The sequence below is a fragment of the Lontra canadensis genome, unplaced genomic scaffold (assembly GCF_010015895.1).
Source record: "Lontra canadensis isolate GAN:19392208 unplaced genomic scaffold, GSC_riverotter_1.0 scaffold2, whole genome shotgun sequence".
In the NCBI taxonomy this organism is placed as follows: domain Eukaryota; kingdom Metazoa; phylum Chordata; class Mammalia; order Carnivora; family Mustelidae; genus Lontra; species Lontra canadensis.
Genome location: NW_022630996.1, coordinates 37,266,547 through 37,293,598, shown reverse-complemented (window position 1 = coordinate 37,293,598; position 27,052 = coordinate 37,266,547). Strand labels below are relative to the sequence as shown.

At 41.0% G+C, this 27,052-nt stretch overlaps 2 protein-coding genes across 7 annotated transcripts in view; one reads left to right on the top strand and one right to left on the bottom strand.

The window, feature by feature from the left end:
- PDE1C (phosphodiesterase 1C) overlaps nucleotides 1-27,052 on the bottom strand; it is a 495,776-nt gene that overhangs the window by 207,254 nt on the left and 261,470 nt on the right. Inside the window, exon 3 of one of the 5 annotated variants that reach the window (XM_032872119.1) lies at nucleotides 21,140-21,253. The exons of the other annotated variants lie outside the window; for them this stretch is intronic. Within the exon in view, the coding sequence (XP_032728010.1) occupies nucleotides 21,140-21,153 (14 nt within the window). The 5' untranslated portion in view covers nucleotides 21,154-21,253. The remainder of the gene's footprint in view (nucleotides 1-21,139; nucleotides 21,254-27,052) is intronic. 5 annotated transcript variants of the gene reach the window in all.
- LOC116876102 (60S ribosomal protein L35a-like) overlaps nucleotides 12,328-27,052 on the top strand; it is a 40,955-nt gene continuing 26,230 nt past the window's right edge. For both annotated transcript variants that reach the window (XM_032872142.1, XM_032872132.1), the window contains exon 1: nucleotides 12,328-12,339. In XM_032872142.1, the coding sequence (XP_032728033.1) occupies nucleotides 12,335-12,339 (5 nt within the window). In that variant the 5' untranslated portion in view covers nucleotides 12,328-12,334. The remainder of the gene's footprint in view (nucleotides 12,340-27,052) is intronic.

Below are 27,052 nucleotides of genomic sequence, written 5' to 3'. Positions count from 1 at the left end.
GTCTTTAACTGGTTTATTTCACATACATTAAATATAAAACTCTTTGCTAAGAAAAATTCAAATTAAATTAATTTGCTTCATACTCAAATGTCTCAATAATGATGAATCTAAAGTAAGTCATCTCTATGGATTTTGATCAATAATACTTTTGCTCAAGAATAAAGATTTTTGGGGCACCTGGATGGCTCAGTTGGTTAAGCAACTGCCTTTGACTCAGGTCATGATCCTGGAGTCCTGGGATCAAGTCCCACATCAGGCTCCCTGCTCGGCGGGGTGTTTTCTTCTCCCTCTGACCTCTCCCCTCTCATGCTTGCTCTCTCTCTCTCAAATAAATAAATAAAATCTTTAAAAAAAAAAAAAAAGAATAAAGACTAATGGACTATGAGCTACATTTTACCCCACTACCTCAAGTGACAACATTTTATCAATGCTTTATAGTTTTAAAACTATATCTGCCTATAAGCACTTTTTCTAGACAGTCATGCCTACTTTCTTAGCTTGAGTAGATGACACACACATACTACTATATATAGTGGTATGTGTCAATACACATAAAAGAGGAGATAACAGGGAAAGTGTTAACTGCATATATTTTATCTTTTGATGATGTCAAAGCAATTTAGAAAGTTTTATATCTGAGAATTAAAAATGAGACAGAAAAAAAGAAAGTTCCCTATCTTACAGATGAAACTGATGCCTTGTAAGCAGAATGAGAATGGAATTTTTCTGAGTACATTTCATATTTGAGACTTTGTTCTAGATGTTCCAGTAAAACAATCATTCTCAAATATATCATATTTTTTGTCAGTGTCTTAAAAATAGCCTATTATATTACCTTCCCCTTTGATGCTGTAAAACACAACTCATTCACTGTTTTGATCTTCCACCTGAAGTACAGAGCAGTACACTCTTCTTTCTACTTGAAAATATCCAAACAGAATTATGTGGAAGTTAAGTGTCTCCTCTAAGGAACCAAAAGCAGTCCTGGCAATGGCTCTCAACTTGACTTCTGACATGGCAGCCATTCAGTAGTGGTGCCATGGACAAGCAGCCCTTCCAATGACCTCTTGGGATTAGAGGTCATCCCAAGGTTTTCTGCTTTTCAAATATTTCTCTCTTTGTCAACAAGCACATTAGTACAAATTCAAAAGAATGAAGAACAGTTCCATATGACATGAATCTGACTTTTGTCCTGGGAGTGGTTATGGTAAGTTACCAACCAGAAATTTAATGTCAAAAACTGTGTGTTCAGGAAGAATTAGTGGTCAACTCTCAGTAGCCTATACAAAAGAGGATGAAAGGATAAAAATAAATAATTTACAGAATTTACAGAATAAATTTACAGAACATAGGAATACTCATTGGAATCAATAGGCATAACAAATTCCTGAAATTGAAGATACTATTTATAGAAGGTTCCACGCATTTTTTTTCCCCATGTGTATATACGACAGAAGTGGGTCCCTCTTAGTTTGGATAATTTTGAGTATAAGCCAAAACCAATAGATTTTGAAACGGGCCTGAGAATAACACACACAAACACATACACACACACACACACACACACACACACACACACACAAATTGCCTAACTGAAATCAAGAACCAACTGACTATAATAGTTGTTGAATCTAGATGGGGGTATAAGAATGTTCATTATACTGATCTTTTAATTTTCCTTTATGTTTAAAGAAAATTTCAAAATCAATAGTTGGAAATAAAGTAGAATAGAAAAAGTAATTCAAAAGATACTTATAAAACACTTAGACTTGGACAAATTTGTAAAAATTTGGGGCATATTCACACAAATCAGCTACTCATACATATACAGCCCTACCCCCCAAATTCATATATCTGCCACCTGAATAAATGGGAATCCACACTGCTTCATACCTCTTCTGAATGAACAAAGTGACTGGTGTAGAGTTCAGTTCTTTAGAGAAATTTCCTCTTGCAGATCATGTCATATTGACATATACTAGAATAGCAACTAAAATATTCTAAACCCATCCCTCTCTTCATGTTAAGTGTCCTTGCCACACTGTTTTTAAGTCAGAGTACTAACTGTCCCAGGGTTAAACAATGACAGAAAATCTCCCAATTGCTCCTAGCTACACGGATTCAAAGACATGTATGGGTGAACATTCTAATGACAACATATTCCTTAGTGAATTTAAATTTCCCAAAAGGATGAATAATCAAAAAGAGTCTTATGGAAGCTTCTACACAAAGAAAGGAAATGAGAGCCAGGGTGGAGAGTGTCCAGGAGGACAGAGATATAGAGGGAGCCTCAATTAAAACCAATTTATGGATGACTCCCTAACACACCACAGAAGATAGTACGGAAGTTGGGGCATCTGGATGACTCAGTAGATTAAATGTCCAACTCTTGATTTCGGTTCAGGTCCTGATCTCAGGGTGGTGAGATCAAGCCCTGCCTCAAGCTCCACAGTGGGCATGGACCCTACTAAAGATCATCTCTCTCCTACCTCTCCTTTCCCTCCCCGCCTCTAAAAATAAGATAAAATAAATAAAATAAGATAATAAAAAGATAGTACAAAAGTAAATGCACTGAAACATGAATTCCATTTACTATCAGACCTGACAACCCAAAATAATTTGTTATTACTAGAAAGTGAAACTAGTGTTCCAGAGAAAAAATGAAACGAGAATCAAAAGGGGCCATGGTTTACAGGGAAACACACTGCTGCTGCTGCGCAGAACTTATGTCCCATAGCATCGTGCATATGCCTCCTTATTTCTTCCACTACACATGAGAGTTAATTCAAACATTAGAAAGGCCTCTGAGTTAACTTATAGATAATTTAATGAAATACTTGATAAAATGTAATCAAGTTTTATGGATGTTTCAAAATGAGATGTAGTCTTACTGCTTTTAAAAAATGCATGCATGCATGCTCTTTCTTTCTTAACTAGATTTTTTAGGAAAATTAGTATCTCCTTAATATCTATTTCATCTTTCAAAGATGGGAGAAGTATGTGTATGTAAAAATCTAAAATACCAATTGAATTTCTGATTTTTAGAATTTTGTTTGATATGTTTTGGGGTTTTTTGGATATAAAGTTTATATTTTCTTCCTGAGTTGTAACCTCACTTATATAAAATATTTACTGCCTCAATTTCTATTATCTATCTATATATGTATAATTTTTTTTGAGAGTGGGGGTGGGCAGAGGGTGAGAGAAAATCATAAGCTGGATCCACACCCAGTGTAGAGCCCAATGTGGGGCTTGATCTTATTACCCTAAGATCATGACCTAAGCTGAAATTAAGAGTCGGACACTTAACCAACTGAACTACCTAGGTGCCCCAATCTCTATTATTTTTTTTTGTAGATTTTATTTATTTATTTGACAGAGAGAGAACAAGTAGGGGGATTAGCAGAGGGAGAAACAGGCTCTTCACTGAGCAGAGAGCCTGACACGGGGTTCCATCCCAAGACCCTGGGATCAGGATCTGAGCCAAAGGCAGATGCTTAACCCACTGAGCCACCCAGCTGCCCCTGTATCATATTTTTAATAAAATTTTCATTTTTTAATCTTTTTTTCCTGTTAGGCTACTCAATAAATATTTATAGAATGGTTATATAAAATAGCCCTCTGATTTATAATGCTAACACCTTATTTATTTTGTTTGTAAAACCAACTAAGCAAAAAAAATGAGCAACTCTTGGCAGAGGTGCAAAGAACTTCTCTGAGGTACTGTGGGTACCAAAACTTATTCTCCACAGACCTCCCTCTTCCCCTTCATTCTCTTGCTTCCCACTTCTCAGCTCACCACCTTCCCTTTTGGCTGCTTTGATTACGCTCTATTCTGGGATTTTTTTTCCATTTTCATCTTTCTATGTTACCCACTCCTTTCTGGCAACCTTCACCCCCAGCCCATGGCCATCCCAGCTGGCTATAGTTGGTTCTAAAGAAATAATACTGGCAGAAATTCATAACCAGGGGCGCCTGGGTGGCTCCGTGGGTTAAAACCTCTGTCTTCAGCTCAGGTCATGATCCCAGGGTCCTGGAATCGAGCCACACACTGAGCTCTCTGCTCAGCAGGGAGCCTACTTCCTCCTCTCTCTCTCTCAGTTGCCTCTCTGCCTACTTGTGATCTCTATCTGTCAAATAAATAAATAAAATCTTTAAAAAAAATTCATAACCAAACCATACAAAAAGTTGTTTTGGAAATTAGTGGCCAAACCATATAGAATTAGTAAACAAACTATACAGACAGTTTAAAAGTAAGAATAAGAGGGCTTCTTAACCTTAGCAAACAAATCCTCAACAAGCAGATGAATCTTCAGTGTGTGGCTAACCCAACCAAACTTAGTTGAAGAAAAGTATTCAGTGCATATACAAGGCTTTAAAAACCGAGTTACCAGAAGCCCTCTATAAAAACATAAATTGAGGATTATCAACTTCTCAGTGGTAGTATCTGTCACAGAAAGGCCAGCCACAGATGGATGTGGGCACCAGCCAGCCAGGAAACTTTGGTCAAGTTTTTAAACCTTTCTGAGCTTTGTTGCTTTGCTATAGCAAGATAGCACCTATCTACCAGAGCAAGAGAATGTGTGAGCATACATGGAAGGGCCTGTAGTATACATTCAGTAAAAGAATAACATGCAGGTGAGTTACTGAATACCAGACATTGTGAAAAGTGTTTTGTACATGTTGACTTATCCAATCTTCACAACAATGTGAACAGATGAAGTTTTAGCCCCTTCCTCCTTGAAGAGATCAGAGTCATTATCAATACTAGCAGTTCCCAAATTTGACTTCATGTTTGAATCACCTGGATAGTTTTTACAAATTGTGATGCATGAGATTTCTATTTAAGAGTTCTAGGATACAATCTGAGCACTGGGATTCTTAAAAGCTACTTAGGTATTCCCAAGGCACGGCCAAGATCGAGAATCACTGTTCCTAGAAACACCTCTCCCCTCTGCAATTTCTGCCTCGTTTTTCCTTCTCACATTCTGGTGACCCTCATCAATGAATTCACCAATCATTCATTCATTCATGCACTGTAAATTTGGAGAGAAACAAGATATAAAGATATAAAGTCACCATCACAGGGGAAAACTCAAAAGTCTATAATATAAATAAATGAGTAAGCCAACAATAATAATCTGAAATGTTCGATCATACACAAACAGATACTTAATTGAATGCCTACTATGTACCAGTACAATGCGGCTAGGCACTGGAGACAGAGCAATGAAAAACACACAGCCTGACCTGATGAGAGTTTCTCATCAGTCAATAAGAACGATAACCAAGGTAAGTGGTTGCTATGGAAGAAAGATTCTGTTTTCCAGAATCATCCTTCCAGCCCAGAGAAGCACTAAGCCTTCCAGCAGACAGACACTCTGAATGTACTTCAGCATGAGGGTGGGGAGGTGGAAAAGAGAAGTCTAGCTAAGTAGAGTACAGATAAGTACTGACTTATCTGCGATGCCTTGAAAGCATCTTGCTCTCCCACCCTCAGCCCAGGAATTCAAGAAAGGTCTCCATGAGCTGAGAAACTCTGCACTGACTCTTCAGCGAAGAGAAAGTGATACTCAGGTTGGGAGATGGTACGAGGATCCTTAGGAAAGAGAAACCAAAGGCAATGACTTTGAGGCAATGTGTTGGGTAAACTGCACCCAGATGATCTAGTCCATTCCCTCTCCTTCTCTCCCATACCATCTTGCCGTTACACTTCCTTCTCCGTCTCTTTTGAGTGTCTGTCATCCCCATCCCTTTATTTCCCTGTATTTTTTTTTTTTTTGCCATATTCTTTTCTTATTCCTTCTAGGCAGCCTTCAGCATCTTCGACTTACCTTCTCCCACCTGTACCCTCCACTCTACCACTTTACCCTGGGTGATCATCCTGGAAGCAGGGCCAGATTCATCAGCCTGCAGTCAGAGGGGCCCCTGCACTTGATTTAATGTTCTGATGTCATTGTCCTGAAATTCTTAATAATTTTTGAACAACAGGCCCCTGCATTTTAATTTTCCCTGGGTCCTGCAAATTATGTAGCTGTTTCTGCCTAAAAGGTTTAGGGATTCCACCAGAGAGTTGTGGGAAATAATTTCTAAGGGAGGTCACCTTCGGTGCAATGATCTTTTAAAAATTGATTGAGTTTGTGGACTGTATACAACCTTGGTTTATAAAAACACTGACTGCTAAATCAAATGTTGACATAAGTAGATCTTGTCATAGAGGAATACAAACTCTTTCTCTCTGAAAATTTTCAGTAAATCAAAAATATACAAAATGGAAGCCTCAGACAGGAAATTCACCAAGTTAAAAAGACACAGGCCTTCAGAGAAGCTGTTCATTCAACCCCCTCCCCCAGGTCAATTCCTTGGTCCCTCTGAAAGAAAGATGACCCTTACTGCAAAAGAGTAGAGAGAAGTATAGGGAAATGATCAAAAATCAATGTTTAAAGAAAAAAAAAACAGGGAGACTGCTGTTGAGATACCCTCAAGCCATGAGTGCAAAATTTCTCTTCTGAGGAAAGATTTACCAGTCCAGGGACAAGGGCTGAGAGCAGACCAGCCAACTGGAACTACAGCGGTCATGAAATGATACCACATCTTCACAAGGAAGGAATGAGCTTTCTCATGATCCTTCTTTGCTCCACTAAAACACAAAGGATCCTAGGTCACATTTTTTAGATAGTAAGTCTGTTTACATAATTGGGTAAATTAAATTTATGATTGACCCCAACGGAACGGTTTCTCTAAAACCTTGAGAATCTTCTTATCCCCAAAATAAAAGAATTTTGAACTTCAATTTACAACATCAGATCAAATCCAGTCTCTGCTCTGCACCCTCCCTTAGAACCTGTTCCCCATTTACATAATAGGTAGAATAACACTAGCCAACTCACCGTAAGGTTGCCGTAAGGGCTGAATAAGAAGCTCATTCATATAAAAATGCTTTTTAAGCTGGGTGAATTAATCACTAATGAAAAGTGGTGCTTTTATACATTGGACAGCTCCCTTTCTTCACCTTAACTCAAGATGTTTCCTAAGACCCCTTTATTCTCACTCAGACTAATTAAGTCTGTCAGTCCCTGCCCACCCTTGCCTTGCCCAGCTACAGATGCTGCCCAAGATCTCCCTCTTCACCAGCAACATGGCTTTGGAATTAGGGCACCTGCCCTGAATCCCGAAATTGTCATAAGCAGGGTGTGACCCCAGCCAAGTCTCCACCTGTCCTCTACCAATGGCTCTCCTAAACTCCTAAAGTGCATACTCTACTCTGGCTTCCTGGTTTCCTGGAATGTGATTCATCCTTTAGATCTCAGTTTGGGTACTGGTTACAGTGTCACTTTTCCAAGAGTCCTCCCGAATGCATGCATGTGTGCATGCACACCACACACCCCAACACTCCCAATGTGATAGCATTCCTGCATTCTTCCATACCTCTCTGCATTCCACCCTACCACAGCACTTGGTACAGTTCAGTGTTATAGTTCCCTTCAGAAGTCTTTCTTCCCCTCACTAGACTGTGAGCCCCTTGAAAGCAGGGCCTGGGTTTATTTTTTCAGGCACTTCACTTGACACAGTGCTTGGTAAGAGCAGGCATTCAGCAAGTGTTTTAAAACTGGCAAAGAGGAGTAGGGGAAGGGAAGATAGTGGATTGACTAGTGCCCCCCCCCCAGATTCATGTCTATCTGGAAAGCCAGAATGAGACTACTAGTTTTCAGGGACCATCACAACAAATTGCCACAAACTCATTGGTTTAAAAGAACAGACATTTATTCACTCATAGTTCTATAGCCCAGAAACCCAAAATCCAGGTGTTGGCAGGCCATATTATCTACAGATTCTTGAGAAGAATTCTTTCTTGTCTCTTCCTAGATTCTAGAGGTTCCCAACAATCCTTCCTGTTCCTTGGTTTATAGCTGCATTTTCCCACTCTCTCCTACTTCACATACCTTCTTCTCTCAGGGTACCTACCATCCCCTTCTAATAAAGATACCAGTCATTGGATTTAGGGCCCACATTAGTCTAGCATGACCTCAGTTAACTTAACTAATTATACCTGCAAAGACTCTATTTCCAAATGAAGTCACATCCTGTGTTTTCAGTGGACATGAATTTTGGGAGAACTTGATTCAGTACAGTGACCTCTTTAGAAATAGAGTCTTTGCAGATGTAATTAGTTAGGGATCAGGTCAGATCCTACTAGATTCAGGTGTGCCCTAAATCCAGTGACCGGTGACCTTATAAGAAATGGGAATGACACAGAGTGAAGACTGAGACAGGCATTGGAGCCCTGCAGCCCCAAACCAAGGGATGTATGGAGCTGCCAGAAGATGGAAGAGTCAACGAGAGATTCTTCCCTAGAGCCACCAGACGGAGCGTGGCCCACCCTTGATTCTGGACTTCCAGACAACAGAACTATGAGAGTACGTCCCTATTTTAAACCACTCAGTTTGTGGTAATTTTCTGGAGCAGCCTAGGAACAAACAGGGAAGGGGAGTGATGAAGAGTTGTTGAAAGTGAATGATTACAACACTTTTATGAGCTTCCATTTTCCAGGGAAAAAGAAACTAGGGAGAAATGCATCTGTTTCAAGACAAATTTCAAATCTATACCATTTAATGTCAACACTGATTAAATCAAATGAATAGGAGTCAGAACTGTTAAAATTTTCTTGACTCTGTACCTTAAACAGGTATGTGGGAAAAAAATCCTAGATAGATTGGGATTAAGCTACTAGATATTTATTTATTTATTTGTTTTAAATTTATTCATACATATGTTTATTTCACAGAATATTTTTTACAAAGAGAGATCTTTGAATTGTTTACCTGCAAATCCCTGCTAAAGAAATAACCTGTTCTTGATAAACCAAGGATTCTCGAGGAGATTAAGAAAAGTAAACAGAGGGTTAAAGCCTCTGTCTTCTGCTCAGGTCATGATCTCAGGGTCCTGGGATCAAGCCCTGCACCGGGCTCTCTGCTCAGTGGGGAGCCTGCTTCCTCCTCTCTCTCTCTGCCTGCCTCTCTGCCTACTTGTGATCTCTATCTCTGTCAAATAAATAAATAAAATCTTTAAAAAAAAGAAAAGAAAAGTAAACAGAGAGATGCAAATGGGATGTGCAATTTTAAAGCATTCATTCCCAGGGGCATTTAGGAACCAGAACAGGGTGGGCCCATCCAGCTGAGCTCATTTTATCTCTGCCTCCGTTCCTTTTCTGGAGCCCTGGAAGATATTACAGAGCTCTAGGACTTTTTTAATTGCCTAAAGAGAAACCCACACTCAGGCCTGAAGAGAAAACAATCGGCTCCAGCTCTGATCCCTAAGAAGGTCTTTGTTCTCTCTCTGCAAATAACCAGATGAAATGAAGGGACAGGGTCTTGGATAATAAAATATCCCCTTCCATAATAAAACTAACTTATCGAAGCATCATCACAATTTTTTTTTTCCTAGCGAAACTTACTATAGCTTCATTAGCATACAAAGTAGACTTAAAAGAGATTATTTCTGGTAACTTCTGTAATAAAATCCTTTTGAATGAAAAGGCCATCTTTTGCTGAATTCTTCTCTGTGGTAAACAGTTCCATAATGAACCTTCGGTATCACGCTGGCATGAGGGGAGTATGTTCTGTATCTGTGTTGGCTATCTCCTAGCTTGGATCCATTCGACACCCTTCTCAGGGTGCCTTTGGGAGATGACTCACCTGGAGTCACTGTGGCCCTCCGCTTGCCCACTGAGCTTCTGTTGGAGGCACCAGCAGAAGATCAGAGAGTGGAAAAAGAAGGAAGTTGGGGTGGACAGGGTACTTAGGACATGACATCCTGAGATCACTATTGTTCTGACAGCACCAGGTGAGGCCGCTCCTTTCATAATTTTCTGAGCTATCTCCAGCCCTCAGTTCCTTCACCCCTCCCCTGCCCCATCAAGACCCAGGCAGGGACAGTCTCCCACCATTGCCAGTCCCTGGGTGTCTCATTACTCTTCTTGGTTCTATTAACTGTGCCCATTTGTCTGTAAAGAGTACCTTTATTAAGTGCCCCTGAGTTAAACCCTTGGGTCTGCCATTGGTTTCCAGCCAGAGCCATGACTGTAACAATGCCAACAATGCCAACATCTGTAAGTTAATTTAAAATATGCTCATGTAATCCATATAAGCAATCTCAGCAACTCCTAACAGGACTTTGTCTTACCTGCCTTTTCTCCATTCCACCTCCATCTGTGGAACTTCTGCCCATCCTTCAAGAATCATCTTTAACATATATTCTAACTTCGTATAGTTTCTTCCATATTTGGGCCTCTTCATATATATATACATGAAGTTTAAAGTTTTGGGGCTTTACTTAGGGTATTTTTCTCATTCTGCTTTATTTTCATTTGTGTTCAGGGCATATCCTCCTTCTCTGGCTAGTAACTCTTTAAGATCAGTGAAAGAATGGTACTAATCTGTATGTCTCCTCCCAACCCAGTAGCTAGTTCACCATCATACACGTATTTGCTAAACATGTGCTGTGGCTATAAACCCTAGGCAGGCAGGTATTTCCAATTATTTCCCTACCATAAAACCAAGAACATTTTCACAAACATGCATATCGGGTTTTTATTTATTTATTTATGTATAATACATATTTACATACACATCCTACACTGACATTTTCCTGATAAACCAACTTTTCCTTTTCTATTTTGATAGATATGTGAATATAGACACAGACACAGATGTAGGTATAGGTATAGAGATAAAACAAGTTTTCACCTTTGGTCCAATGGTTTTCCAAACACTTCACGCGTTCTTATTCTCCACTGTCCCTGCTAATCTGGAGAACATTTACTTTCTCCTTTGTCGCCTTTTCCCTTTAATGACACCGCTCATTACAGCTCTTGTTGGCCCCTGACTGGTGAACTGTCTTTTGCTCTCCCCAACTATGATAATCCAGAGACCAGCTCCTTCAGCCTTCTTCTGGGCTCACACTCTCTCCTGCATGCTCCATCACTTTTTACTATACAATCATATTCAATTATCTATTCTGTCCTGAGTTTCAACTTCCTCAACTAGAAGAACAAAATTGGAATAACTAAGTCTTTTACAGAGTCGATTACATAGTAAAGACTTCCTGAGGACTGGGCACGGGGCCAGGAACAGGGAAGCTGGTGAGTGTGAAGGAGGCCCTCCCACAAGGAGCTTGCAGTCTGGTGTGGGAGGCACAGAGGAACAGAAAAGCAAATATGGTGCATGAAGCCTTCTCAGAAGAAGGGACCACTAAACCAAGCCCCTAATTCTAAATTGGAATTAGATAAGGAAACACCCTCGATAATCTGGTTGATTTTGAGAATTATGGGAATAGTATCCATCCAACTTGCAACAGCAGAGAAATCCTTATCACAAGTGAAATTAATATAGATTTACTTGAATTCTACTAGGTTTAAAGAAAAAAGTATCTGCTTTTGTGAGTCTGGCTACCGAACTTAATTCAGCTTCAAAATTAAATTAATTGCTCTGCTGTCGAGTCACTTAGAGCGGCAAAATGCAAGGAAAAAAATTAAATTAAAATCATACTTAAGGGGCACCTGGGTGGCTCAGTGGGTTAAAGCCTCTGCTTTCAGCTCAGGTCATGATCTCAGGGTCCTGGGATCGAGCCCCACATCGGGCTCTCTGCTCAGCAGGGAGCCTGCTTCCTCCTCTCTCTCTCTCTCTCTCTGCCTGCCTCTCTGTCTACTTGTGATCTCTGTCTGTCAAATAAATAAAATCTTTTTAAAAATAAATAAATAAAATCATACTTAAAAATTTAATACATCGAGGCGCTTCAGTGGCTCAGTCAGTTAAGCGTCCAACTACTGGTTTCAGCTCAGGTCATGATATCAGGGTCGTAGGACCGAGCCCTGCATCGGGCTCTGCATTCAGGACAGAGTCTGCTTGAGACTCTCCTTCCCCCTCTGCCTCTCCCTATACCTTCTTTCTTAAAAAAAAAAAAAATACATCATTGAGATCTTACTATGATATTCATTTCATATTTGAACTGCTACTGTTTCCTCCTTCTACCAAGGAGCCTCTTACATGTTTTTTACCAGCAACTCTGAGCTGCCTCCAGATAGCGAGGGAAGCTCCCTCATTCATATATGAATGAATATGTATTATAGAGTCAAAGTTTATTTGTGAGACATTTAATTGGAATGTGACATGCATTTCCCTACAGAGATGCTACCTAACAGTGCCTAGCTTCCCAGGCTAGCCCTCAAAAGTCTTACACTACAGGCTCTGGTCACCACATCAAACAACATCTCCATGGAGAGAATACAGGCAAAGGTGAAATTCAGAGGCCTAGAGTGCTGATTCTGATTAAGTAAATGAGGTTAGGGCCTCTGAGGCAAAGGTTGGAAACAGGTATGTGGGTACAGAGTTAAGTGAGGTCTCTGGGTCCCTTGTGCTGCACCAAGGAGAGAGCTAAGACTTTGAACTCTAACAGACCAGAGTCAGAATCTCAGATTCATCAGTTACTAACTTTGTGGCCATCGAGAAATTACATTCTCTGTGTCTCCATGTCCTCACCTACAAAATGGCAATGGCTGTAAGGATTAATAAGATAGCATATACTGTGTACTTCCACAATGCCTGGCACAAAGTAGGCACTCAGTAAATACTGGCTCCCTTCCATTCCTCCCTCTGCTTTCTGAACCTGTTATCTGTCCTGGACAATAAAGAAACTGACTTCTACTGGAGGACTGAAAAAAAGAACTAAATGAAATGCATCTGTGTGTTTGTGTTTGTGTGTGTGTGTGTGTATTATGTATATGTATTATGTATATATGTACCTGTGTGCATAAAATCAGTAAATACTAAGTACATGGTTCCAGTGAATAGTAAGAACTCAGTAAATACTGGCTTATTTTTCCACCAACTCTAAGCAATCTCCTGAACAGCCTGCTTCCTTTTCCACTGACACAACCTGTGAATTCTTGCTCACCATTCTGTCCCTGGGCCACTGGAGTGTGAATCACAGTGCTTCTTCTAAAAGTCACAAAGCCATCGTCTTTGTGGCTGGTAATATATTATAGGGTTTCTAGTTGGTTCCAGACCTCTGGGTTAATCTGGAAAAGGCATAAGGAGGCAAGTCTAGAGACATCGATTTCCATGAGTTCATCTGCATGGCCTGAAAAAGGCCCTGGGGTAGGGGGTGAAAGAGAGAAAGAGTACTGTCCCCCAGAGGGGTCCCACACACAAGGCCTGAGCCCAGTGCAAAGGAGGGCTGTGCTCAAAGGCTGCAAGGGTATTTCACAAGGAAACCCAGGGTGTGAATGTGGCTTCAGCTCAGTGACACCCAGGGAACCCCAGTGCCCACTGGGATGATACCAGAGTTTGTACTTTTAGGAGAATCAGGAATCTACACCAGCTCATCACTGAAGACCTTTTCCTAAAGGAAACACCATGGGGCCAGGATGACTGAAGCACTGGGGCCTAGCACCAGCAAGCCCCATGAACATCAGGGAAGGAAGGCTTCAGGGAGGAAAACCATGAGAGAATTATTTCGTCACATATGAGAAACCCCAGGAACTCCCAATCAAGTGGGGCGAGACTTCTCTCGGGGGGCAGGGAGGTGGTCCTGAGATGTAGTGGCAATCCACAGGCTGAGAGGGTCTGAGAAGGGTGCAGAGGGAAGGGGACAGCCAAGTACAAAGTCCTGCAGCCTTCAGTCACATGTGTCTGCAGCAGCGCTCACAGTCACAGGGGAAAGGGGGGCATTTCACAGCTTAATAGCAAACACATTATAGGTGTGTAAATAACAGCGTTTCTAAATATTATGGCACCAATATTAATAACTGTGACTCTGTTTTTAAGCAAAACTGCTAAACCCTTATTGTTCGTCACCACTCAGAGATGGCAGATAATGATGGCTTGCTAGCACTTGTCGGGATCTTGGGAGGAAGACACTGTATAAATATCAATTATAATCAGTTGAAGTTTTATTGTTTTCCATTCTCCAGTGGCATTTTATATGTAACACAATGAAGTTTGGATCACCAATCTTCACACCATACAATCAGTACCTACTTAGTGTATTGTCCGTAATAGTTAAACTCTAATTAGTTTATGCCAGTTGCTCTGGGAACATCTCTTAGAGGAGGTTTTCTTATCCAATAATTATGCTTTTGTGTTTTCCAATACAAGCCAATATGTGCTGGTTAATATTTAAGTGGCTTCATACTGAGATAATAAAAAGTGTTTTGAATGTCTCAGCTATGTCTGAGACTGAGAATATCTGTGAGCTTACTGTTTGAACTCTAACATAATCATTCCTGACCACTCGGTATGAATGTTTAACCCAATAGATAATCTAACACTTGAGCTGGCTGATTTAAAGACATTTTGAGGTATGCAAAGGATCATAGTCTGAGCCAGCCCCAGGGGTAGAGAGCAAATAGTTCCAGAGGACCTGGCTTGGGGAAAAACAAGAAAGGGAGACACAGGCCCTCAGAGCATGTATGTTCAGCTGTCCTAAGTGATCAATTAGAAATCAGGAGAATGGATGGATTTCCTCTACAAATCTAATTTTTTTCTCTATTTCACAATGTAATATTTTATAGATATAAAATCTTTGGGTATGGGAAATTAAAGGAAGAAATTTTACAGTGAGGAGCCTCATAAAATCTTACAAATCAGTAAGGAACATTAAAATAATAAATTATTGGAATGCTAATATATGCAAAGATGTAAGAGAGTAAAAAGTGAACAGAACAGAAAATTGGAAGGCCTAAGTGCTGAACCTAAAGCTTAAACTAGCTTATGTATGACCTTAAAACTTACACTAACTTACCTTGCAGCCTTGACAAGTCTTTTCATCTCTCTCAGTCTCTTTCCTTATCAGTAAAAAGAAAATGATGGACAAACTTGATCTCTTAAAAACAAAAACCTTTTTGTAACTGGCCAAATGCAGTAGTCCTGAGTTTTCCCTTGTTGGACAGTGTTTATGCTGAAAAGCATATGACCAATTTATCTGAATGTCTTCCCAACTCCCCAATGTAGAAGACAGAATAAATCATTAGCATCATTAGCATCCCAAGGAAGGGAAACCAGGAAGTGGAAAGTCCGTGATGTCCCCGAATCACTGTTGCTATCTGATACTGAAGTCCCATTGACTAATTCCTTCAGTATCACGAGCTACGGCAAGTGCTCCAAATAGGAAGAAGAACGATATAAATGCAAACAACAGTCACTGTGTGTGGTTGAAGGGCCACAATTCTCTCGATGCTCTGCCTCTAATTTCATTTTATGGCCTTGAGCAAGCCCCCAGATTTCTGTATGCCTTAGTTTTCTGATCTGGATATGTGTTAATATTACCTAAACTGCCTTATTACAAAAAGAATGAATACTTTAGACACATTCATAATCAAAACATTTCAGAATTGAAATTCCTAGTTTTTAGTGCTAATGTGCTTAATGGAACTAGCACTGAACTTAGAAATTAAAAAAAAACTAGTTTTGAGAGCAGATTTGCTATCGATGAGCTGGGTGACATTCTGACCTCTTAGTTCTCGCCTTTAATAAGGAAGGGCTAATGGTAAAATTTTCCCTGTCTACCTAGTTGGATTACCAAATCCAACTAGGAGTATCCAATGTATGGTATCTTTGAACTACAAAAAGTGAGTTCTCGATAGCCTCATCACAATCAGAAGGAAACTAGGAACCATTTTCCCACTCTCTTTCAGCCATTAAATTTTACAGGTCCAACAATTAGGGATCAGGAAACTTCAGGATCCTCAGGTGGTGAAAGACCATCTACAAAACAAGTGAATTCAACCTAAGCTTTATTCAAACCCTGGAACAGTAACTGAAGATTGTTAGAAGCTTGCTTAGTTACTGTTCCTAACTGGCTTGTAAAACAATGGCAGCAGGTGCTAGCAAGTGCTTGTTTACCAAAGACTCCAAATTACCTCAGAATCCTTGGTCCCGTCAAAATGTAGCAGGAACCAACCAGTCTTGTGACTTCACCCCTGAAACAAAAACCCACATGGCAGGACTGACTGGACTATGATAGTACATCTAGAAATGCTTTCATAAACAGAATCATCCTGGAGAGAAAGCCAAATACCCAGATGATCTTTGCCCTTTTCATGGATACACTTGTTTCCAGATACTATTTTGGGTATTTTTTTCTTACTCAGAAAGGCAGCTTTTTCTTTCCCCTGAGAATCCTTTTTAGTTACAGGTAACTACAACTAGGGTCTCCTAGAATTATAGTGGGAGGGTAAAGGGAAGGAAGAGAGCCGGTGAGGCCCCCTCTGGTTGGAGGTCTATTTTGTAAATACTAAATGGACAAGTCCATTTTTGCAATTTTTAAGGAGCCAAAATATAAGCTTATACATCTACCTTCCAGTGACTCATTCTCTTCCACACCTTCAGTGCCCAGAAGTCCTGTTCTACAGTAGAGGATATTTCTCCAACATTTTTACATTTTTCAACTGTGCATCTAAATCCATGTAAGAGTAAGCCATTTTAAAATTATGTTTAAAATTATAACATAATTATATTACGTTCCTAATTATGAACTAAGGAGTTGTTTCAGAGTTTTTCATTTGTTTTTCATTCCCTCTAGGTTTTGGCATTGAAAACACAGACTGGCTCACCACTTTCTTACAAATAAGAATAGATTTTCTACCCAACTTTGTAACTTCATGGAGGGAGTTTTGCATCTATATACAGTGCTGCTTATAGCCGACAGACCAACTGGTCTCCTAGCAAAAGCATCAAATCTTAGGACCCAAACAAACAAAAAGCATCAGTACTGAACTATCCCCAGTATCTAGGCTAAGCAAATGTGTTTGTATTTGTTCCCAGTTTCTGGTTGGTCCATGTCTCCTACCACGCCTCCTCCGCCATGTACTTGAGGTTCAGGCTGCCTATTCAAAGGTGAAAGAACCGTTGGTAATGGGGATCGATGCCAGAAAACATGGGTTCAGTGGGCAGCCGGCATTACCCCAAGAAGGACATCTGTTCAGCAGGAAGCTCCCACTCTGTGCCAGCCCTCAGAACCATCTGCCTCCTTATGCTTCAGGACACACACACACACACACACACTCCTCCATGCACTGACTGGGTATGAAACCCAATCTGGAGAGTGAAGCTGGCAACATGAAATGTCTACCTCACAGCAGAGGCTGAAGCAGCATTCACTGAAGAACCATCGTGATTACTACACGGGTTTGCCCCTGTATGGGAGAAAGCGTTTCCCACCCTGTTCCTGCCCTGCTCCAGCCCCAGCCCTCACGTTAGAATAGTAATTTATAGCCTGAAACACTTACTACAAATCATCCAAAATGGTACCCAAAACTAAATTTCAAGGTCACAGACCTAGAGTAAAGTCTTCATACAGTCAGAAAATGCCTTTTTAAAAACAGCTTTCACATGGGGGAGTTAAGGAGTAAGAAGGACAATGTCCTTTGGATGGATGATCTTTCATCACACTGTGCAGTTGGTTCTTTTTTTTTTTTTTTAGATTTTATTTTTCATTTGACAGAGATCACAAGTAGGCAGAGAGAGAGAGAGAGAGGAGGAAGCAGGCTCCCCACTGAGCAGAGAGCCCGATGTGGGGCTCAATCCCAGGACCCCAGGATCATGACCTGAGCCGAAGGCAGAGGCCTCAACCCACTGAGCCACCCAGGCGCCCCCGTGCAGTTGGTTCTGATCAGATCCTAAAAGAAGAGTCAGTGAGACAAATATCAGGACAGACCCATGCGGGTCATAGATGGGAGGCTCAGAGGGCATGCCCTCTTAATGTTTGTGTGCACGTGCCCTGGCATACACTTCTATACACACACGTGTGTGGAAGGACAAGACACAAATTGTATTGCTTAAATGGATCCAGTATCTCCTTATTGTTGAACATTGTTAAGCTAATGTCCAAGATGAGTAAAACGGTTTAACTGTTTGAAAAATGTTATGATAATTTAACTTTGAGAAATAATTTGGAAGTTTATAAGGCAGTTAAAATAAGAGAATAGAGAGCAGTAAAATTCTAGATAGAAAGGGGAGATAAAAGTACCAGAAATCAGAGATGGGGACTATTACAACTGAGCACTCAATTTGGCTCTCCAGTCAAGCAGAAAGATAATCATGAGAAGTAAAATAACTCTCACGATGTAATAAAAGGGAGCATTACCAGCTTACAGAAAGATAGGTCTTCCTGGCGCTGAATTTAGGAGTAATTCATTGCATGAAACTATAAAGATGGATGGAGAGATTGACAAATATTAATAAAACATAATATGACAGTGCTACATGAAGCAAGTCAGCACAGAAGTTTTGAGTTCAAATCTGAGACAAATCTGAGTTCAAATTAGTAATTAGGACATTGGTCAATCTACTTAAGCACACGAAGCTTCTGATTCCTCACTCTAAAATGAAGGTGCTGGTACCTACTTCATAAGGTTGTCATGAGGATCAAATGAGATAACACAGGTAAAGGATCCCATACAATACCTGACCAGTAGGTAGAGAAGAAATGTTGGTTCCATCTCCCTTTCCTCATCCCCACTCACAGTGGTTGGCTTCAGGTCTCCACGTGGATGGGACAAAAGTTAGAGACCTAATGCCCTTGAGGGCATTCTACTGAGAGCGTAGATAAGATTCTACAATGGTCCAAATAAATTGCTGGCCAGATGCAACAATAAGACTGGGAGAAACTGAAGGAATGGTGGCTGGCTTCTTAGATTCACAGTGGTCTCACCAATGGTCTGGGAGTTGCTACAGGACTCACTGCCAAGTGGTGGGATTCACATCTTTTTGACGGTCTCACCCAGATAGTGAGCCATCCCACCTCCATACGGAGGGCTGGCTATAGGCACGATTATAGACAAAGCCAGTTCTTCGTCTCAGAGAAAACATACATCATAAACCTGTCAGATGCTTAGACAAGAATGAGTTGGGATTCCAGAATCTGTATCATAGAACTCTGAAACAATAATTTAAATTTGAAATATATAAGAATAAATATCACCTACTTAAACAAAGAAAGAAAATACTTTTGTGTGGCTGCTAAAATATATTTTAATAGCACTATCACCAGATAGAAAAGTGTATATACATATTAGATGGATCACTAAATACTTAGCAATCCTTTCCCATGTGTCTGACTCTGTGCTAGGCCAAGGTAATACACTGGATTATCATCAATTATCTTTGTACACATCTAGGTACAGATGTGAGTTTATATTAGTGATCCACAAAAGAACTGTTAAACTAAATTAAAGAATGCTATAGGGGTGCCGTGGTGGCTCTGTTGGTTAAGCATCTGCCTTTGGCTCAGGGCATGATCCCAGGGTCATCGGATCAAACCCTGTGTCAGGCTCCCTGCTCAGCAGTGAGTCTGTTTCTCCTTCACCCTCTGCCCCTCTGCCTGTTTGTGCCCGCTTGCTCTCTATCAAATAAATAAATAAAATCTTTATAAAAACAACAAAAAAAGGGGTGCTGGGTGGCTCAGTAGGTTAAAGCCTCTGCCTTCAGCTCAGGTCATGGTCCCAGGGTCCTGGGGTCGAGCCCTGCATCGGGCTCTCTGCTCAGCAGGGAACCTGCTTCCCCCCTCTCTCTGCCTGCCTCTCTGCCTACTTGTGATCTCTGTCAAATAAATAAATAACAAATAGCATGGAGGACAAGGGGAGTTAGAGAGGAGAAGGGAGTTGGGGGAAATTGGAAGGGGAGGTGAACCATGAGAGACTATGGACTCTGAAAAACAATCTGAGGGTTTTGAAGGGGCGGGGGGGTGGGAGGTTGGGGGAACCAAGTGGTGGGTATTAGAGAGGGCACGGATTGCATGGAGCACTGGGTGTGGTGCAAAAACAAGGAATACTGTTATGCTGAAAATAAAAAAAAAATTAAAATAAATAAATAAATAAAATCTTTTTTAAAAAATAAAAACAACAACAAAAGAATGCTACAGGATCATGTATACAGTTCACAATACAATTAAAAAGACTAAAGCAGAAAAGGACTATTTGTAATAAAAATATGGTAATTTAGTCACCATACACATTGCTTTGTGCATAATTAACAATTTGGTTAACATATGCAAATTGTAATACTAGAAGTTCTTTTAGCGAAAAGGAGGATTATCCAAAATTCATTTCCACAGCCAAATTCCAGCCCCTGGCAAATTTTCTAATATCTGCACATTTTCTCAAATGATGAAAGCAGGTCAACAGCACTAAGCCAAAGCAACAGTTTAATTTTAGCAACTCTCTGTGCAAACCTACTGCAACCAAGAAGGTCACAGCCAAGGTTACTATGCCACCTCCTAATGGCTCTGCTGTCAGAACACCATGAATCATTTGCAAGTACTGAAACATGAAGGAAATGTTGGGGTTCAGTAACAGAAGAACCAATACACTTGGAGGATTTTCAGAAACTCTTCCCTAACCAAAAACTTTCTTACTCCCTAAAGACATGACCATTCATTCACTCAATATTTATGGTTGCTCACTGTGTGCCCAGTACTGTGCCAGGGGACAGTTACATCAGACGCCGGCATGGCTAGAACTGACATGCATTCTCAGACCTAAGCATAAACTTCAGGGGCATAGTCCTAAGGAAATAAAGGGCTCAGAATCAAAATGCAGGCACATTAATATGCAAAAACGCCCTTCAATAAGACCACATCATCTGTTCAACATGCACATGGTTAAATGAGCCAGGATAACTGACACACCCTACTACAGCCCAATCCAAACCCGCATACAGGGTCCACACAGCCCAGCACGGGTTCGGCCAGGGAATCTGCGCCAACCACACTCAGCAGAGCACAGCAGAGCCTGGGAGAAGCACCAGGAATCCCTGCAGTTTCATAGCTCTCGGACCCCGCAGCCACTTCCCACACAGCTCGTGATAAGCCCATGTGACACTGACGCATCATTCTGTTGATGACATGCCAGGTCAAGAACATGGAGGGAATGGCCCTCCTACATGAACGTAAAAACACTTTCAAACAAGAACTCAGATGAACTCTGGGTGGCATGTCCACATTAAGTCATCACAGGTTTTTATACCTTTCCATATATAGTTTCAGTATTATATATGGTGAGACATGCATCTAAGTTTAGGTGACGTAAGGAACCCACACACATAGAGCAGCCAAGAGACCGACTGATCGTGCCACAATTACTTACTGAGTGCCTGCCATCTGCCAGGAGCAATGCCAAGCGTGGCTACTGTTGGGAGAAGAAAGAGACCCCAGTAGTGGTGGGTAGATCAGGCACAAGGGCTTCTACTCTCAGAGGTGTCTGTACAGAGCAGCAAGTTGGAAGGGAAAGAACATGAGAATTGCCTGGAAAACCCAGTTCTCCCTCCTATCTGTGACAATGGAGACAACCACACCTACTCAAGGTCATTGCAAAAACCAAATAATAGCAACTAGGGGTATTACGTCAAACCGTTGAATCAGACTGCCATAATTTGAAACTGGGCTTCATCACTCATCAAATGTATGACCTTTCTGTGCCTCTGGCTTCCTCATCTATAAAAGAGGGATATAGTCTCTTCCAGGGCTGTGATAAGGATTCAAAGAGTAAATTCATGTAAAGAATTTAGAATGCTGTCTGGAATGTAATGAGAATTCACAAGTTAGCTCTTATCCTGCTAAACTCCCAGTACTGTAAGAAGGAGCTGCAAGGGTGTTGGGGAAGATTTTGAAGTTAAACCAGGATTTTACCAGTTAAGTTTGGTGCGAGTATGGGTGGAAAGGGAGGGGTGGAAATTAGAAAAAAGAAAAACAAAAAGCAAAAAACACAGAGCAGAAAAGTGGTGTGGGAAGACAGGGGCCCAAAAAGACAACCCTTGTATTCCTAGGTCTCTGTCATTCGCTGCTTCTGTCCCACTCTGTCCCTAGCCAATCCTAACCAGCATGGGACCCTCCCACCAGCCTCAGATACCAGCCAGCTGGATGGGAATCAGTGTTTTCATTATAGAGCAGGGGTCCGAGATGAGCCCTGGACACACACATGCCCAGTAAACCCTCTCTGTGCCCACCTGCACACCCAGAAAGCCACATTGCACCCTCCATTGGATCATCAAGCTGCCCCAGAATCCAAAGTCCTTTAATGAAGCCCCTTAGCTCGAGCTCTAATATGCTGTCCAGTTCTTATGGTTATAGTCACTTTTTAATATTTTTACTTTTACAGAACACCTTCACATAATATGATTTTTTAACCTGCTGATTCTCTGAGAAAGATTACTAATCACTATCAAAAATAATGAGGTAGACGCTGGTCTTTTTTGTATAAAATTATATGTAATATGATTACACCTGTGCAAAAGAATGGATATAAGTATATTGCCCATGTGAGTAAGAATTCTTGAAGGCTACAAAAAAATGTTTATAGTGAGTTTTCTTTGGAGAATAGGACCGAGAGATCTACAGTGAAAAGGAGACTAATTTTTCAATAAATGTAGTTTTTGTACATCTTAATTTTATACCACGCATATGTACTACTTTAACTTTTTTTTTTTTAAAGATTGTATTTATTTGACAGAGAGACAGCAAGAGAGGGAACACAAGTAGGGAGAATGGGAGAGGGAGAAGCAGGCTCCTTGCTGAGCAGGGAGCCCAATGTGGGCTCAATCCCAGGACCCTGGGACCATGACCTGAGCCGAAGGCAGATGCTTAATGCCTGAGCCACCCAGGTACTCCTACTTTAAATGTTTTTTAATGAGTTTAAAAAATGAATAAGAAATCCCATCTCAGGAGTTCATTCTAATGTTTAAATAAAAGTATGTCTTCCAGGTACACAGTAAGTTGTTGGTAAGTAATAGCTGCCTATCACCACTACTATCATCATGTGTAAAAACAAAACTTGCAGGGATGCGTGGGGGGCTCAGTCAGTTAAGTGATCGACTCTCGGCTTCCACTCAGGTCAGGATCTCAGGGTCGTGAGACTGAGCCCCACGTGGGACTCCATACTCAGTGTACAGTCTGCTTGAGATTCTCTCTCTCCCTCGGCCCCTCTGCCTGCTCACTCTTTCTCTCTCTCTTTCTCTCAATAAATAAATAAAATCTTTTTTTTAAATAACCTATTGTATAATTAGTGACTGATAATTATTATATAATTGTTTGTATAGTAACTGTATGTAGTAGTAACTGTTCTCAACCTTATCCATGTACATCAGATCTCCCCAGTGGGGCTGTGAGCTCCATGAGAATAGCTCCTGTCTGGACTGGCCTTGGCTTACGGCACCTCCTGGAGAGATCATCATCAAGCAACTGAACCAATACACACAGGACTAACTGCCCTGCCCAACACCCCCATGGGTGAGGGAGCAAACACATCCTTATCTCCACATTGCAGATGTGGAAACTAAGGTCCAGTGAGGTCATGTTGAGAAGCCAAAAGTCAAAAAGTTGGGGGAGGAGCTCAAAATCCAGGTCCCCAAGGCTCCCAGGTAGAACCTTCCATCAGCTGTGGTGGGCACATTAAAACATAGTAGATTGAGCTCAGTGCCAGCACTGAGACTGATGCTGAAAACCCAGTGAGAACCAGAGTGGGGACTACTAAGTGAGCTGTCCAAATCAGACCAACAAACATCATTTCATTACACACAAATGTAGTAAGATTTTTTCCTCTGAGACAGGTTATAATAGCCAGAGTTCTCCAGTGAAACTGAACAAATGGGAGATTACACACATATAATACATATATACACATACATATATATAAAAGGAGATTTATTACAAGGAATTGGCTCATGTAATCATGGAGAATCTGCTGCCTGCAAGCTGGAGACCCAGGAAAGCCATCAGTGTCATTTAGTTCCAGTCTGCAAACCTGAGAACCAGTCCAAAAGCAGGAGAAAACGAGATGACGTATTCCAGCTCAAGCAGTGAGGCAGGATAAAGAAAGGCAAATTCCTCCTCCCTCCACCTGCTTTGTAAAATTCAGACCCTCAACCAGTTGGATGAGGCCCACCCAATTGGGGAGTGCAATCTACTTGACTGAGTCCACCAATTCAAACGCTCATCTCATTCAGAAACATCCTCACAGACATACCCATGGCCAGCAAAGTTAACACATAAAATTAACCCTCATACCAGTAAAGTCACCTTAGGGGCACATACATGTGCATGGATTCCATAAGAGCAGAATAACCTACAGGGGAAGAAAACCACCCCCTTTGTTCCACAGGGAGCACTTCTGGAAGCATCCAGGCAACCAACATGAAAGCATAAGCCCCATGGTGCTGAGCCCCCACTGCTCACAGTCACCTTGGTAAGTACTGGTTCTGCCACATGACCTGGGACAAAGCCGATCCTCTGTGAGCCTCAGCTTCTTCATTTGCAAAATGAGGATGATCTAGGTACCTATCACATAAGGTCCACTACAAGGATTACATGAGATAAAGGTAATAAGTAAATAGAAAACTGCCTGAGGTAACAAGTACTCAATGAACATTGGTTGTGTTTACTGTTTCTATTATTATTAGAGATAAAAAGTCATAGCCAGAGCATAAACACCACACACACATTCCACCCCAAGAATTACTTGCCACATCCTATGGTATTTTGCACAGACTATATCATACCACTTATCACAGATACTCAAATGAGTTATGTGGAGATCTGCCTCCTTTCTAGACTGAATGTTTTCTGAAAGCAAAACAGTTGTACCTTATTCAATTTTTTATCTTCTCTGCTTAACACCTGGATGGTGCTCATACATGTTTGTTAAAAATGTCAAAGTGGAATGAAAAATTCTGAATCATTTAGACTCACAGACTGATAACTACAAGCAATATTTTTAAAAATTGAAATTCAGTTTCTTTTCATTTTGTGGATGTCTTTTTAGGTAGTTCGCCATAAAAGCAATATCTATAAATAAAACTAACTTGTACTCTGAGTCCCACCAGTGTGCTAAGCCATCAGCTCTCTAGCTCCTCTTGATGTTCATTCAACTTCATTTCTGCAAAGTTTAAGCCCACGCATTTGACCAAATGAATACAATTCATCAAAAAAGCCCGGGCTGCCACAGACCTATGCAGAGACCCAATCAACAGGTTATCTGCAGTGGGGACAGGTAGATCCCCTGTAACAAGGGCAATCTCTCAAATCAGTCCTTGTTCTCCCAGCTCGGTGGGAGTGGGGAGGCATGGGTGGAGGTACTGGCAAAGGAAACTCTAACTCTTTTCCAGGCATTCTGGCAAAATTCTGCAAGTTGGTATCTCTGTCAAGCAGGCTGTAAGATGGAGCTCCAAGAAGGCACCAATAGTAAACCTTATTCCATTTCTATATGGTTTGTCTTCAGATAAAATTGTATGGTTCAAGACAAGCACTCCATACTACAATGCTTATTGTCTAACTGTAAGCCCCATCTATCATGGAAGCCAGATGCATTCCTTGCCTAAAGCCAGTCATATGTCTTTGGGATAAAGCACAAACACTGGGAGTTTAATGACTTCGTCACGCTACATGGCCCATCCATTACAACAACACAGCTATGGCTGGATTCAGCCACTGTAGTTACTTAAGCCAACCTCATGTTTACAAAAAACAGTCTGGTCCTAGGGAGGTAGAAGACTGGTTCTTGGAGCCATTCATTCATTTCCTAGTAACTGTTTGTTGAGTACCTACTTTGTGTCACATGCTGTCCCAGGTACTGTGGCTATCCAAAAAAAAAGAAAAGAAAAAAGAATGTTTTGCTTTTATGGAGTTTAATGTTAGTGAGAAAAGACTAACAAAAAAAATAAACAAAAGGTCATTTCAGGTAATGATATATTGTTTAAAAGAATCAGGAAGACCTTTCTGATGAGGTGAAATATGGATGAGAAGGGGCTTCATGCAAAGATTGTCTTTTGCACAGAATTTAATGCGGCTGTTCTGTTCACACCTCTGCAGGGCTCTATGGGAGAACCACATGCTCAGTTTTCTAGAAAGTCACAGCTAAGATGCATCGTGAAAACTTGAAACCAACTCCATGCACCAAAATCTCTCGTTTTCCTGGATCCCTAGAGAGTTCTTTTCAGAGAGACCCTTGAGTATGGTCTAGACACTTGGAGGGAGCCTCTGTTGTTTAAATGGCTTCCAAGATACCCAAAACAAAGAGGACTCATATAACAGAATAGATTAATTCAAATTGTCATTATCTCATTAAGGATAATATCCTTCCTCTAAACTTTACCAGAGGAGAAGTGAGTTAGAAAGGCCCACAGTTGGAGGGAATATTTACAGTAAATCAGTCACCTGGTGTCCACGCCCCCTTTGTTCTGGCAGTCATACACTCCTCGCATCCCCACTTTCAGGCCTCCTGCTATGAGAGAAGCGGACTGCCAGCTCCAGGAAAGAATATCTTACTCAGACCTGGGCAGAGTGCACACTGACCCACTCCTTCACAGGATCTGCTACAGAATGGACATGTGCCCAAACTTCTCCAGTCCAAGTAAGCCCTGGGATTTGTACAAGAGTGAGTAGAGATAATGTTTCAGTCTGTGGGACTGAACCTGGAGGTACATGAGGCCTACCGGCAATAGCTAAACCTGGCAGAGAATAGAGCCTATGTGGAGAAGGAATGTGGGAAAACAGAGTGAGACAGTGGGCCTAGGTGCCTTCATCTGAACACCTGGATCAAGCCACACCTAAAGCCAACATACTCTCTCTCTAATTCACTGGTTAATAAACTATCTCTTTTTTTCTTATATTAGCTTAAGATGGGTTTTCTATCACATGCCACAGAAAAAGTCCAAACATATACCACAGGTAAATTCTCCTTAATACCAAATTATTGGGAACCAAACACACTTCCCAATATATCCAAAGAGCCATTTGTAAGAAATTCTAGGTTGGTATAAGAGAAAAATTTCCAATAATCAATAATTCTTTAGTCAGCACATACTGTATTTTCATATTGGTGCCAGCTTCTATAGAGGATGAAAATATGTAAAACATTGCTTCCCTGGCCTCAAAGTGCATATCCTACAAGTTGTCACTGTTACTAATGCTTTACTAATCCACAGAGCTTTCTAGGATATAGTGCATTTTTGAAACTTGAACTTCAAGTGCAAAGAATCAGACTAGATTCATCCAAATCCTGAGTTTA